Source organism: Manacus candei, unplaced genomic scaffold (assembly GCF_025592945.1).
Source record: "Manacus candei isolate 608988 ecotype Guabito, Panama unplaced genomic scaffold, ASM2559294v1 h1tg000142l, whole genome shotgun sequence".
In the NCBI taxonomy this organism is placed as follows: Eukaryota; Metazoa; Chordata; class Aves; order Passeriformes; family Pipridae; genus Manacus; species Manacus candei.
In genome coordinates, this window is record NW_026138190.1 from 965,092 (window position 1) to 981,170 (window position 16,079).

The window sequence follows — 16,079 nt, forward strand, 5'->3', positions numbered from 1 at the left end:
GCTGACATCCTCAGCAACTTGGAGGTTTCCTGATGAATTTGACTTCTCTAGAGGCTTGTTCAGTCTTCAGATCCTCAGTTCAGGAATTCAGTGCCAAAGGGTTCCCTGACACTCAAAACATCTTAAGGAGACAAACCTCTGGGAATAATTTACTTTTAAGTCTCCCATTCTTTTGTGGTTTACTAGACAGATTTCACAGCCACATCCCACAGTCCATTTGCCTCCTGCAACCAGTGACTCTGAGTTCCTGCTTTCCCAGCCCCCCTGCTTTCCCCCCCCCTTGTCTGCTTATTCCTCCACACACTCTTTTCAGTGTTGGCATCTTAACCAGAAAAGCCCCTTGGAGATAGTTTACTTGTAAGTCTTCATTTCTTTTGTGGTTAATTAGATCTCAGAATCTCAGAGGTGCATTCAAAGTGAATATATTGTATTAAAGAAGCAATGAGAAAATATTTCCTTTTTTGTGGCCTGTTTACTTTTTTCCTGTTTATACATTGACATCAGCAATCCCCAGTTGATATTGATCCCAGGCACCTCCTAATTCAGTCTGAATAGATATGAAAATCAACACCATTTATGTCTGACAATCCATCAGACTTTATCCCTATCCCCATCCCACCATTCCCTCATCAAACCCCTGGCACTCAAAGCAGCCTTGGGCAAATCTGAGCTCCCTCCACTCGAGGCTGGACCTGCAGGTTTCAGCTCCTTGGCACCAACTCCCACCTGCTTGGCTTGGAGAAAGAGCTGCCCAAGACACAGAGAGATGTTCATTTATTGCCAGCAAACAAAACCAAAGGAAGGCACAGCTCAATAAAAAACAAAAGTCCTTCCCCTGTTGTATTAAGTCCACACTGCCTCCACTGAAGTCCACTTTGCACAGTAGATAGTCTCAGCTCTTCCAGCTCCAGGCAGAAGGGCAGTCCCTAAGCTGGGGCAGCCAGAAAGTTGTTCTCATTTCCTGATCAGTCCTGCTCTGCTCAGGAAAGGAATCTCACACAAAAGGTTATTGCAGGTTCATTTCTGTCACTCAAATCCAATAGGAGACTCCTCAGTTAGACTAAATCTCTGGGACACACAAGATGGGGGCTACTGAAGAAGGAGGGAATGGAAACAGGACTTTCTTTTAAGAAAACATCAAAAACATAGAAAATAAAAAAATGTGCATAAGGAAAGACCTCATTGTTCATGGGAGTTCTGGCACACAGTGGGAGCGTCATTCAGCAAACAATATTCTACAATTCAACCTCACGGACTGTTCTGACCCAAAAATCAAATCCCCTTGAGGTACAGAGAGTGTTTCCCCATCCCTCTGCATCATCCACCAAGTGTACCCGAGTCCTTGAGCAGAAACAATCCCATGGGTGTCTTTGCCTTTGCTTAAGGCAGGACTAACCCAAACTGTCCTCCCTAACATGTTTGTCATATGGACCACAGGGATTTTATCCCCTTCAATGGTACAGAGAGGTTCTTTTAGAGCAGAGGCAGTTCAGCTGGTAGAGTTAACTAACTAGGATTGTGTGATGCCTTAAAGCTTTCTGGATATTATTTTATTATTATTTTAAAAGTAGTTGTGTGGTAAATGTAGATGTTAATGTAGCTGTATTATATGCCACCCTTTAGCAGAGTAGTTTACACAGACCCAACCCTATTACCCCATTTGATATCAAACTTTCTAAATTCCTTTAGCGTGTTTAGACTTCTTTTCAAGGTAGAATTGTAGAAAAACACCTCTATTGAACAACATCACACCCTAGGCCTGGACAACAAGATCCCACAAGAGACAAAGCAACCTTCCAGCCCAGAACTTTGGAGGTGCTCCAAGGACTGTACGAGCTGTGAAGAAGAGAAAGATGAGGAAGAAGGGGTCCCAAAGACCCCAAACCCAATTCCCCAAGGGGCGTGTCGGGGGCAGAACTGGGCAGAACTGGGGGGTGGAGAGTTCTGGCATTGGACAGACCATCTTCTAAAACTGTAGAACCATTGCCTGGGAGGGCGCGTCGTGTGTGTTCCCCTGGGCCTGTGGGCCTGATTAAAGGACCTGCTCTTTTGAGCTGATCTTAGACACTGAACTGACCTGGAGTTTTATCTCTTGAGCTTAATGGATTAACTAACTGGGTGGCTTTTGCTAAATGCACATCCCAAGGTTTGAAGGTCCCACTGCCCATTACTTTCAAGGTGGTTTTGAACACTCCACTCTACCATTCAACTTTCCCAGAGGCTGGTGCCTGACAGGGAATATGATCCATCCACTCCATGCCGAGTTCTCTGGTCCAGGTGTGCACAAGGTTGTTTTGGAAAAGAGTCCTGCTGTCCAACTCCAGTGTTTCTGGAGGGCCGTGTCTCCACAGGACTTGCTTTTCCAGGCCCAGGATGGTGTTCTGGGCAGTGGTGGGAGGCAGAGGGGGTGTCTCCTGCCATCCAGGGGTTGTGTCCACCATGGTCAGCACGTAGAGCTTGCCTTGGTGGGTTTGGGGAGTGTGCTGGGATCAATCTGCCAGGCCTGCCCACATCTCTATCTCAGCCATCATCCCCCACCCCACAGGGGCTTTACCCTCTTGGCCTCTTTGATGGCAGCACATGTTTCCCAGTTGTGGAGAACCTGGCAGTTGGTGTCCATGGTTAAATGCAGCCCTGGATCACAAGCCCAGCTGGATGTTGCACCTCTTCCCTGAGGCCCTGAGGTGTCCTGGGCCCAGCGAGCCAGGAATAATTCCCCCTTGTGTTGCCAGTCCAGCTCTACCTGAGACACTTTCATCTGGTCAGTGCCATCCCCCTGTCCATTGTTGGATGTCACTCAGGAGCCCAACTCTTGGCTCCCTGTGCATCTCCAGGATGGACTTTCACAGCCAACCTCTCGACCCGGGTGGCAGGAGGGCCTACCCTGAGAAGGCCTAAAATGCCATCAGACAATGCCAACAGTGCCAGCTCTCATGCAAGCTGTCTGTGAGATCTGCCAGTTGCCGGTGGCACCATGGGAATGGTTTTGGTGTTGGATGATGCTCAAACCAGCCTGGTTCACCCAACTGCAAACACACGTCCTGCTTTTGGAAGTTGGATGGGACAGAGAAGCTGCTCACTGGCCTGTCCATTTGTGAGGAGCAGTCAATCCCTTCCTACTAGAGAAGTCCAGTCCCCTTTCATCCAGGCAGGTTCTTCTAACACAGCCCTTCTTGGGGGAGATGTGTGGAGATTCCTGCCTTGGCTGGGGACACCCTCCAAGGACACTCCTCAAGGTTGAGCAAAAGAAATCTCTCCACGACCATTGGTCTGGGTGAGTTCCATCAGATCTCTATGTAATAATTATTTCTTTCGGTTAGCTTTAATATAATTGTTTCAATAATTGCTTCAATATAGTGCATTATCTTATACTGTACTACTGGCAGTTTTAACATTCGTATTGTGTAGTAAATTATTGTGATTTAGATCTTTTGTTTGATCATTTGTAAGAATAAAGGATTCATTTAATAGAAATATTCTCATTTGGCCAATCATTAAAACCCGTGGGACAAAAGTGGTTCCATCTCAGTTCTGTAATTCCTTAAATTTAATTTGTTGACAAAATCTGAGGCAAGGATTGGATCCCTTATTCCTTGAGGCTCCGTAGTGCAACAATGGCTCTGAGATTCCATGAAGTTGCACTGTTTCCCAGTGTTCTTTGGCTCTGTACGGCCCTGCAGTGTGACAATAGCCCACTGATTCCAGCATTTTCCCCAGGGTCACAATGGACCCTTGATTTCATGAGATTCCACAATGTCCCATTGGTTCCCTTTGGTTCCAAAAGGTTCTGGGATGTCACACTGGTCCCTTGATTCCCTGACGTTCCACAAAGTCCCGTGGTCCTTTTGATTCCATGAGGTTCCGCAGTGTCCCATGTTCCCTTTGGTTCCAGGAGGCCCCAGTGTATTCCAATGGCCCCTGGATTCCAGGAGATTCCACAGTGTCCTGGGGTTCCCTTGTCTCCCTGACTTTTGGCAGTGCCCAGAGTCCCTTTGTTCCCAGGAGGTTCCTTTGTTTCCATCAGACCCTGCCACGTCCCAGACTCCCTTTGGTTCCGTGAGGTGCTGCAGGGTCACAATGTCCCCTTGATTCCATGAGGTTCTGCCATGTCCCAGGGTTCCTTTGGTTCCATGGGGTCCCACAGTGCCAAAACTCTCTGGTTCTTATCCTTCCAACATTTGTGGGCCCATTCTCTCCCTGCCTGGGCTGGAGCCCCATTGTGTTTGTGCAGGAATGGATCCATGGCCATCCTGCCACTGCCCCAATTGAATGCTGCACAAATGTCACTGCAGGCCCGACCCTGGATGCAGGAACAGTCTGGGAACTCCAGGCCTGCTGACATTCAGCAGAGCCAGTTGGGGACTGGCCTGTCTGCAGCCCTTTCCAAAGTTCCAGCGAGTCCCTTTGAGGTGTGATCTTTCCTACAAGAGGGAAGGCAACGGAACCCCATTCTTCCAAGTTTAAGGAGCACTTCCAGTGCCTTTATCAATGACAGTACTGTTGCAATAAGATTTATATAGTAATTAGAACCGATTTTAACCATGGGGATCTCCTTTACCAAACCTTCGATGTCAAAATTAAAGGATGGAAGCAATTCGTTCCATCCATCCTCAAGGTCTGGACGTCTCCCTATACGGTAGCCTAACACAGGTGTAAAGGTGGCTAGAATTATAAGACAAATTAATGAAATAGCCATTGTTTTTTGTTATTATTTCTTCTTAATCCCCAAACAAACCTTTGTTTATATAAACAAAGTTTCCTTGGCTGCTTTCCCAGACTCTGGCAGTGTTCCCAGACCTGTTCCCAAAACAATAGATTGGTTTGCAAAACAACACCGAGCTTGGCTGTCTTCCTGGAAAAATGTTTATCAAAACAAGCCAAACTTAACCAAAATATCCCACTTCTGACACCAAAAATGTTGTGCAAGTTTCGAGCTGGCTTCCCGTCAAGTCCCCCGAAACTTGACAACAAGGACCCGCCTCCCAGAGAGGGAAAAGAAAAGAAAACCAAGCAGCCAAAGCTATAGCAAATATATATGTATATATATATATATATATATATGTATGTATTTTACATATGAGACAGATACACAAAAGGAGAATACCACACACCGGGGGGGGGGGGAAAGGGGAAGGGAGAAGGACAAAAAGGGGCAAGGACCGAACAAGCCAACCAGCCAACCGAAGGCAAACTAGCAAAAATCTCACCACTTCCCTTCGAACAGGCAGGATGGCTGGACACGGCCCAGGGCTCTCCCCTCACGCGTGGCAGATAACGGTAGTCACTGTAGGCCTCGGCTCCAGATAAACCAGACTGAGACAGGGACCCGCCGTTCTCGAACCTCGCCGGAAAGGAAGAGAGCGAGGTCCCTCCTGCTGGTTTTATTTATACCTCAAGTTACGCAAAGGAATAGCATGGAATACTTCCGTGATCACTTTTCTAGTTCCTTCCTGGTTACAAGTTGGTCTCCAGGAAGGCCTAGAGTGAAACCACCACACCCTGACAACAGGAGAATTTTGGAGAGGGACCTTTCCACACCCAGCTATTGATGTGTCCACACATCTCTGCCTGGGTGTGGGTGTGAATTGACTGTGGTGGGAATGTTGTTGTTGTGAATCTCTAATTCAGTCACTGGTAAAATTTTAACAAATGCTATTGAATCCCTTGAAAACCGTTCAACTGGTCAATGATTAAATGTTACTAATCTCTTTTGCCCCCTTGTGTTTGGATCCAAATCCTTTGCACCCTGACCCTCTTGCATCCCAAGGCTCTGTGGAAATCATTCTCTTCCACAAAAAATATATGTATTTTTCATGACTTCCACTTTAAAATCTTCCTCCTTAGCTAAACTACAAAACAACTCCAATTCGCTGCTCAAGTCTTGAAGACTTGAAGACAATTAAAGAAAGGAAAATAATTTGTTTTTCAGTATTTTAATGGGTCCCACAGTGTGTTTGGAGCTGCATCAGCTGTCAGTCCAAGATGGGCCATGTCAGAACTGGTGAGGTTGGGGGGTGAGGAGCAAGGTTGATCATCCAGGGTCAGTGTGGATCTCCTGAGGAGACACTCAGCATCAAGATCACTTGGAGAACACCTCTATCACCTCTCCTCTGAACTAAAAAAGAGCCATCATTGAATTAAAACAAAAAAAAAACAAACTTGGAAGACTTGTTTTGAAATTGCCTTGAAGACAATTAAAGGAAGACAAAGAGATCCTGAGGGATTTCTGGATTTTAATGAGCCCCACGGTGTGTTTGCAGCCCAGCCCATGATCCTGAGGTACTGAGAGAAGATGGAAGCAGCTGCTGAAGAAGTCAGAAGCCAAACTGCAAGTGCCTTGAAGCATTGCTGGGCCCCACTGAGGGCAGGCACTGCCAAAGCCTCCCCAGGGACTCCTTGGAGCAGCTCCTTGGAGGCCAGGAGTGCAGGCAGACCAAGGCTCTGGGCAGGCCCCTGCAATGCTTAGCAAAGCCTGCCTTGGTTTTGTGGAGCACAAAGGCCAAGGGCTGAGCCCCAGGCCCTGGCCCAGCAGATCCTGTCCCTCCCGGCTGGCTCAGGGCTGTTTGGGGGGCACTGGGATGGGAGGGGGAGGAACAACAAAGGCCCAAAACTGGGCAACCCCTGCCAGGCTGCTGAGGGAGGGGCGAGGCAGAACCCAAGGGCAGAACCTGCCAGGAAAGTTGCTTGTGGTGGCCTGAGTGGCAGAGGCAGCTGCCAGAGGCAAGGGGACAAAGGCCTGGGTGCCTTTGGGCCTTGCAGCCCTGCCAGAGCCCTTGGCCATCTCTCCTGCAGGCTGTCCTGCCCTGGCCCTGCTGCTGCTCTGGCCTTGCAGGCTGCACACACCCCTCCTGCTTTCCCACCCCCTCCCAGCAGCATTTCTAGACCCTCCCTGATGGCTCTGCACCAGCTCTGGCTCTTGCCATGTGCACTTGGCCTTCTGAACTTGGATCCTGAGCCCCTGTGCCACAGGACATCCCTGCCAGAGCCCAGGCCCTTCTCCTGGGGGTCACTGCAGAGCTGAGCAGATCCAGGTCACCTCCCATTCCTCTGCCAACCCCCTGGGCCTGCTCTGGGCCCTCCAGGTCCTTGCCCTGCTCCCAAGGGCTCTGGGGGTGCTGAATGGTCAGGGCTTGGGGTTTAGAGCTCAGGGTGGGGATTAGGCAGAACTTTGGGAGGTTTGTTGTTCTGCTGGCAGTGTCTGGTTCATGATTAGGGGAAGAGCTTTTTGGGTTGGGTCAGGATTAAAGCTTGACTTTTCATACTGGTAATATATTTTTGGAATGGGGTGGGCATTAAAGTACAAATAAGAGTTTGGAGTTCTGGGTTTGGTCTTTGCCTTCGAGGTCCAGTTGAGGTTGGGATTAGAGCAGTGGATTCCTATCAGTGAGAGGAGCAGCGATTTTAGGTACTGTTGGGACTTGAGGTTACAAAGACAGTAAAGGTCTATCAGGAATGTTTGCACAGTCAGTGTTTCAGCACTCTCAGCATTTCCTGAACCTGGTTTTACCTCATCAAAATCTTTCCTCTCTGTTGGCCAAGCCCCTCTTTCCTTCCCCAAATATCCAATCCTTTTTGTCCCAGTTCCTCCTAATCTCCCCCAAACTGTCATCTTGCTGGGTTCAGCTCTGTGATGACACTGTGCAGCCTCATGGAATCAAGGGACCATTGTGGCACTGCAGGGCCTCATGGAAACCAAGGAACACAGGGACACTGTGAAATCTTGTGGAACCAGGGGACCATTTAACATTTGGGGCCTCATGGAAAAAAAGGAACCCTGAAACCTTTTGGAACCTCATGGAACCAGGGAGCCATTGTGTCACTGTGGAACCTCATGGAAACAAAGAAACTCTGGGACACAGTGGAACCTCATAAAATCAAGGGGCCACTGTGGCACTACAGGGCCTTTTTGGAGCCAAATAGACCTTGGGACACTGGGGAGCCCTATGGAATCAAGGGGCCATTGTGACACTGGGGAAACTCAGGGAAAAATGGAACCTATGGACAGTGTGCAACTTCATGGAATCAAGGAGTCATTGTGACACTGAGGACACCTCATGGACTGAAGGGACCACCGTGACACTACAGGGCATTCTGGAGCCAAAGGAACCTGGGGACACTGTGCAGCCTCATGGAATCAAGGGGTCATTTTGACACTGCAGGGCCTCATGGAAACAAAACAAAATCCAGGCTTGTCCAGGTCCTGAGGGTGATTCAGAAGGGAGGCAGCAGTGATTTCTCCCTACAGACCCACCACTCCAGTGGCCTCTCCCTGCAGTCCATGGGTGTCCTGAGCATGTTCCCCAGTGCCTCCCTGCCCTGAAGGTTTGTGGCCATCAGGCTGGAGCTGAGGGGGTTGGGCAGGTGCCTGAGGAGGGGGTAGAACAAGGGCTGTGTCCAACTGTGCCAGGAGGGCTGTGCTGGGCAAGGATGAGGAGGCTGCAGAAAACAGTGGCACTGGGGAGGGGAGAGGAGCAGCTGGAGAGACCTTGTGCCTGCCCACGCTGGGCAGGAGCTGCCCCAGGATGGCAGCTCTGAAGTACTCCCAGGATGTCCCTGGGAACAGGAAGGGAAGACTGGATCTGAAAATGGAACCTGGAAAGCAGAGAGCAGGAGTGTCATGATGACACTGCAGGAGAGTCCCAGCCCTGGAGCAAGGGGACAGAAGAAGTGACCCAGTCCATGCCTTGCCCTCTCAATAGGATCCCACAGAATCCTGGGGATGCTGGAAGGGAGCCCAGCTCTGCTTCACAAGTTCCCAGGACCTGTCCCTGCCCCTGTGCTCCAAGGGCTTCCACCCCCCAGGACTGTGCTCAGAGAGCACTCAGGCCTTACAGCGAGAAAGGGGTTCAGGAGGACAGTGTGGGAGTGGCAAGAGAGCAGCTCTGCAAAGACCAAGCACTGCTGCTCCCTGGCAGTGCTGCTGGGCTGGGATTATTGTCCCCTTCCCGTTTGCAAATACACCCTGTCCTGCAGTGTGCTGTCCTTTAGGAACATCTGAGAAGAAGGGTCTTGGACAAAGGAGGCACTGCAGGTCCTTTATTTTGTTTAAATCCTCAGAGAGAACAATACATCTTTTTTACAGCTCTGGGTAAAATTCAGTGGGTAGACACTAAATTAGAAGGTAGATTCAAAATAATATTTCATTGTAGAGAATATTATTGCAAGAAGAACCCGATGACCTCCACGAAAACCTGAGCAGGAAGGCTGGGCCATTTAGGAGTCTCATTCTCAATGCTACACACCAGAAAACAGGCACTTTATTGCTCTTGAAAAGCATCCAGTCATCATTTTTCTCAGGGCATCCTTGAGCTCCTGGTTCCTCAGGCTGTAGATGAGGGGGTTCAGTGCTGGAGGCACCACTGAGTACAGAACTGAAAGGGCCAGATCCAGGGATGGGGAGGAGATGGAGGGGGGTTTCAGGTAGGAAAATGATGCAGTGTTGAGGAACAGGGAGACCACGACCAGGTGAGGGAGGCACGTGGAAAAGGCTTTGTGCTGTCCCTGCTGAGAGGGGATCCTCAGCACAGCCCTGAAGATCTGCACATAGGAGAAAACAATGAAAATGAAACAACCAAACCCTGAACAGGCACCAACCACAATAAGCCCAAGTTCCCTGAGTTTGGAGTGTGAGCAGGAGAGCTTAAGGATCTCTGGGAGTTCACAGAAGAACTGGCCCAGGGCATTGCCCTGGCACAGGGGCAGGGAAAATGTATTGGCTGTGTGCAGCAGAGCATTGAGAAAGCCAGTGGCCCAGGCAGCTGCTGCCATGTGGGCACAAGCTCTGCTGCCCAGGAGGGTCCCGTAGTGCAGGGGTTTGCAGATGGCAACGTAGCGGTCGTAGCACATGATGGTGAGGAGGAAATACTCTGCTGAGATGAAGAACAGAAAGAAAAAGGCCTGTGCAGCACATCCCATGTAGGAGATGGTTGTGGTGTTCTGGAGGGAATTGTGCATGGCTTTGGGGACAGTGGTGCAGATGCAGCCCAGGTCTGTGAGGGAGAGGTTGAGCAGGAAGAAGCCCATGGGGGTGTGCAGGTGGTGGTCACAGGCTACGGCGCTGAGGATGAGGCCGTTGGCCAGGAGGGCAGCCAGGGAGATGGCCAGGAAGAGCCAGAAGTGCAGGAGCTGCAGCTCCCGCCTGTCTGCCAATGCCAGGAGGAGGAACTGGGCCATGGAGCTGCTGTTGGACATTTGTTGTTTCTTAGCATAGGGTCTGTTCAGGAAAGGAAAACAGGGAACAGTTAAGGCAGACCTCTGTGGAAAAGCCACTCCATTTCTAAGAGAAATTGATGTGTCAAATGTCACCAAATGCACTCCCAAGGAGTCAGTTTTGCTCTGCTTAATGGGACATGGAACTTTTTGGGTAGAGCTCTCACACACACAAGGAATGTCAGATGTAACACACCTTGAATATAAAAGTTCCATCTCTACACTCATGACTCAGAAGAGCTGGGGCTGCAGAGCAGAAGCTTAGTCCGAGCTTAGAATAAATGTTACTGTGGTTTTTATTTTTACAGTCACACTTGGGGAAGGTTCTTTTCCACTGCAGGAATCCTCATTTCTATGCTCCAGCACACAGTGCCCAGCAGAGCTGCAAGGAAGGGCCCCCAGAACTGCCCCCAAGCCTTGGGGACACTTCCCCCCACTCCCTGCCCAGGGCTCTGCTGCCTGGAGCTGTCCCTGCCAGCAGCTGCTTCCCTGGGCCCAGGGCTGGGCCCTGCCAGCGCTGCCAGAGCCCATCCCAGCCCTGGGGACTCAGCTCTGCCCTGCAGAGCTCTCCCAGCAGCACTGGGCAGTGCCCAGGGGCATCTCTGCCTGGGCAGGCTCTGATGGCAATGTCAGAGCAACCCTGGGGAGGCTGGAAAAGTGACACTGCTGCTGTCTATAAGACAGTTTTGATGTCTGATACTCTCAGGTTCAATGCCCTCTAATCTAACAGAGTTTAAGTTGCAGTGTCCCCTCCTGTGCTCTGAGACTGATTTCCCTGTCTCAGTCAGCACCCAGACAGCCCAGGGTAGAACACTGAAAGAACTGGTTCATTCCCTTGAAGGTACCCCCTGTCTGTCTGTGCTTCTTGCAAATACCTTCTGGGAAATTTCCTGCTTTGATCTGGAGCTGTGACCAGCCCTCAGCCCTGCAGCCCACTGTGGAGATCAGAAGGACTCTGCCCTGCTCTGCCCTCCCAGGAGTTGTTCCTTCCCCACAGCCCTTCTCCCCCAGCCCCGTGGCAGCTCCTTGGCCGGGCTGAGAGCTGACCCTGGCAGGCAGCAGAGTCCCTGCCCCAGCACACAGAGCCCTGGGGGCAGGACCCTGCTCTGCCCCACAGCCCTGGGCACCCCTGGCTGCACCCCCACCTTCCCACCCCACAGCCAGCCCTGGCACAGGGAACCTTCTTGCCCTGGGCCTCTGATGGGGCAGCAGCAAGTCCTGCTCTGCAGCAGCTTCTCCTGCTGCACCCCAGCAAATCCAGCAGAGCCATCCTGACAGCTCCTGCCACTGCTGCCATTTGGCAGCTGGCAGAGGCACTTGCAGGAACTCACCTGCACTGCTCTGCAGCCACAGCCTGACCGTGGCAAAGGGCTGGCAAGGTTCCTGCCCTGAGCAGCTCTGCCCTGTCCTCCCAGCCCAGGATCCCTTGAACCTCCTGCTCCCTTCTCCTCTCTGCCCTTGCTGCCTGCAGCTCCTGCCCTGCTCTGCCATGTGGCCACTTCCCCTGCACTGCAGCAGCTGGGAGAGTCCTGCTGAAAGATCCTGGAAGCTGTGGGATGTGCCAGCTTTAGGAGATGCCTCCAGGAAGGGAAGTTGAACTTTACTACAGCCAGAGAATTCTTCCTTCAAATCCTGGGAAGGTTTCTCCTGTGGTGAGAGCTCAGTCACCTCCCAGCCCAGGCTGCCTCTCATCTCTCTGCCTTCTCTCCTGTGCCCTGGGTGCTGCAGGCAGTGCCCTCAGCCCTGCTGGGCTGTGCAGAGGAGCTGCTCCTGGGCAGAGCTGTCTCTTTGAAGCTCTTCTTGCTTGCCAGGAGCTCCCTGTGTGCCAGGAGCCCGGCCCAGCTCAGCAGCACAGCAACAGCCCCAGGCAGCCCTTTCTCTGCCCCTCTGGGCTCCCTCCAGCTGTCCCTGGGGCTCCAGGGGAACCTGCTGGCACACAGCTGAAGGAAATAATGATGTTCCTTCTCTCAGCTGGGCACAGACACTTCTTTCAGCACTGTCATTTCTCCAAACAGACACAGAGTTTAGTTCAAGATGCCCCTTTTCATGTCCCATCATTAGACAGGAAACCCAGACAGTGCCCAGGAGGAATCTCCTTCACCTGCACTGAGGGAAGGGACTCAGCTGAGTCAACAGAGGTGTCTCCTTGTGGCTCTGCAGACCTGGGGCCAGAAGGACACTCAGCTCCCTCCACAACCCCCATGGGCTGGGATTCCTCCTGCCCCACTTCAGTGGGCCCAAAACAGGCCCCTGCAGGTGACTCCTTGTCCCAGCTCCCATGGGAATGAAGGAAGAACAAAGCCAGGAGTGACCTGCTGGGACACAAAGCCCTGGTTCCTTCTGAGGGGCCAGAGGTGACCGAGATTCCTGCTGGGAACTGCAGGCTCCAGTGGAGCAGTTCCTAGGGACAGGGCAGCAGCTGTGGGATCTTCTTGGAGGCTGCTGGGACATTGCTTTGGCCAACTTCAGTGGCAGAAGGGGCCCACATGTAGGACAGGGGAACCTGTCACTGTTCCTTCTGTCCAGGGCAGCCCCTAGAGGTGCTCAGGTGACCAAATGGAGTCAGGTGGCACAGGGAGAGAGGTCTCTCTCCTGTTCTTTATCAGGGTATTTTCTACATGTCCTCAGAGTACAATGGCAGTTGGCTCCTGGACATCCCTTCAAAGGTGAACCTGATTCAGGGCAGCTGAGCCTGGACTGAACAGCCAAAGAGGGGCCTGTAGTGCCAGGGGAGGTGCCAGGGCTCTGCAGCACAAGTGCAGCAGCTGCCATGGGCAGCACAGGGCCTGTGCAGGGACCCCCTCCCCATTCCCAGCAGTTGTGTGACAGGCACCACCCAGGGCTTCTCAGACACACTGGGGGCCTTTGGGGCAGGGAGTGAATCCCAGCCCTGCAGGGACACAAAGGCTGTCCCTTCTCTGCCCAGCCAAGGCCGGGCCAGGCACGAGTCCACATCCCATCAGCCCAGGCTGTCCACACTTGTTTCCTCCCTCTGCTGGCTCTTCTCTCCCCCAGCATTTCAGCAGCATGTGCTGATCTCCTCAGGGATCAGGCCTGGGATTTTCCCCCTGGGCCTGAGTCCCAGCACGTCCACCCCCAAGGCCATTGTCAGCAAAGCCTCTGCCCACCCCAGCTCTCGGGGCTTTCAGAGCAGCTTTCCCCACTGCAAGTCTGTTTTTACCCCGATGCCCCCGCTGAGGGGCTGCAGCCAGACAGGCCCCAATGCCCTGCGTGTGGGGCACAGGCAGGAGGAGCTGCAGCCCCAAGTCTCTCTTCATTCCACTTGCAGGCAATAACAGCCCAGGCCTGCTGAGACAGATCCCAGGTTGCAGGGCTGTGATGGGTTGGGAGAGAAGGCCAAGGAGACCCAGGACAGAACGAGCAGGAGAGAGGTGTCCTCAGTGGGAAGGAGCTTCTGGGACCTGTGGAGCTGCTCTGGGGGATGAAGGAATTGGGTGAACTTTTGTGGGTGAGGGTCAGAGGAGAGACTGGTTTGGGTGACACAGTGGAGTGAGACAAAGAGCCCATTCCAGCTGGCTTTGATAACCCTGGAATTCACTGGAAAGGCACCAGGACAGGATGCAAAGAGTCCCAGAGGTTTGTGCAGGTTCTTGGTGAAAAGACCCCTTGGCACACAGGCCTTTAGAGCACAGCTGGCAGGTTGGTGGCAACAGGGAGGCTCATCTGCATCTGCTGCTCTCCAAGAGGAACCAAGAGGTTACCATAGAAACTGACCGTAGTGATGGGAATGTAGAATGTGTGGTGGTTGCCATAGTAACTGACATAGCAATGGGACTGTACGATGGTTGCCATGGCAACCGACTGTGGCAATGGGAATGTATGATGGTTGCCATGGTAACTGACCGCAGAAACAGGAATTTCTGATGTTTGACATGGTAACTGACCATAGCAATTGGAATGTAGAACGGTTGTCATGGTAACTGATCGTAGCAACGGGAATGGATGATGGTTGCCATGGTAACTGACTGTACCAGTGGGAAGTGTGACAGTTGCCATGGTAACTGACCGTACCACTGGGAGTCATGCTGTTTGCCATGGTAACTGACCATATAAACAGGAATATATGATGGTTGCCATGGTAACCAACCATGGCGATGAGCATGTATGCTGGTTGCCATGGTAACCGACCGTAGCAATGGGAATGTGTGATGGTTGCCTTGGTAACTGACCATAGGAATGGGAATGTTTGAGGGTTACCATGGTAACCATCTATACTAATGGGAATGAATGATGTTGCCATGGTAACTGACTGTAGCAATGGGGATGTTTGATGGTTGCCATAGTAACTGACCGTAGCAATGGGAATGTATGCCGTTTGCCACGCTAACTGATTGTAGCAGAGGGAAGTACAATGGTTACCATGGTAACTGACCATAGCAATGGGAATTTGTGATGGTTGTCATGGTAACCAACCATAGCAATGGGAACGTGTGATGGTTTCCATGGTAACCGACTGTACCGTGGGAATGTATGATGGTTACCATGGTAACTGAGCATAGCAATGGGAATGTGTGCTGTTTGCCATGGGAACTGATTGTAGCAGTGGGAAGTATGATGGTTGCCTTGGTGACCGACTATAGGAATGGGAACGTATGATGGTTGCCATGGTAACTGACTGTAGTAAAGGGAATGTATGATGGTTGCCATGGTAACTGACTCTACCATCGGGAGGTATGATCGTTGCCATGGTAACTCAGCATAGGAACAGGAATGCATACTGCTGTCATGGTAAACAACTGTAGTGAGGGGAATTTATGATGGTTGCCATGGTAACTGACCATAGAAATTTGAATATATGATGGTTACCATGGTAACTGACCGTAGCAGTGGGAGGTATGATGGTTGCCATGGTAACTGACTGTAGCAACGGGAATGGATGATGGTTGCCATGATAACCAACAGTAGCAATGGGAATGTGTGATCATTGCCGTGGTAACTGACCATTGCAGTGGGAATGTGGGCTGGTTGCCATGGTAACTGACCATAGCAATGGGGCTTTATGAGGGTTGCCATGGTAACCAACTGTTGCAATGAGAATGTATTATGGTTGCCATGGTAACTGACCAAAGCAATGGGAATGTATGATGGTTACCATGGTAACCAACCATAGAAATAAGAATATGAGCTGGTTGCCATGGTTACTGACCATAGCAGTGGGAGTGTATAATGGTTGCCATGGTAACCGACCATAGAAAAGAGACTGGACGATGGTTGCCATGGTAACTGACTTTAGCAACACAACTGTATGATGGTTGCCATGGTAACCGACCCAAGCAATGGGAATGTGTGAGGTTTCCATGGTAACTGACTGTGGCAAGGGGGCTCAGTGGCGTTGCCCAAGGCTTCCACTTCTGCAAATTGGCTTCTCCTTCAGCAACCTCAGCCACTCGTCGTGGGGGCCCCACACAGCAGCTTCCCACCTCCGTGAGGTTCTGCAGCAGCCCAGGGTTCCTTTGGCCCCACAAGGTCCTGCAGTGTCCCCATGGCCCCTTGATTCCGTGAGGCTCCACAGTGTCCCAGGGTCTCCCTGCTTCCATGAGTTTCCCCAGTGTCCCAGGTTTCCTTTGATTCCCTGAGACCCAGATGTGAAGCCGTGGCCCCTTGATTCCACGAGGTTTTGCAGTGTCACGAGGGCTCCTTTCTGCCCTCAGGTTCTGCACAGTCTCAGGGTTCCTCTGCTTTCAGGAGTTCCCGCAGTGTCCCGATGGCCCCTCGATTCCAGGACCATCCCAAACGTCCCAGGCTTTCTTTGGTTCTAGGAAGCCCTGCATGTCCAAATGGCCCCTTGATGCCATGAGTTTTCACAGTGTCCCCATTTTCCCTTGGTTCCATGAGGACCTGCATTGTCA

General features: G+C 51.5%; 2 protein-coding genes across 2 annotated transcripts in view; both read right to left on the reverse strand.

Moving 5' to 3' along the window:
- LOC127462881 (serine/threonine-protein kinase pim-1-like) overlaps positions 1 to 16,079 on the reverse strand; it is a 194,383-nt gene that overhangs the window by 14,419 nt on the left and 163,885 nt on the right. The window lies entirely within an intron of this gene.
- On the reverse strand, positions 9,277 to 10,191 carry LOC127462851 (olfactory receptor 14J1-like; the record flags this gene model as incomplete). The annotated part of the gene is made up of 1 exon (XM_051771797.1): positions 9,277 to 10,191. A coding segment is annotated over exon 1 (915 nt), but the record flags the coding sequence as incomplete, so codon positions are not given.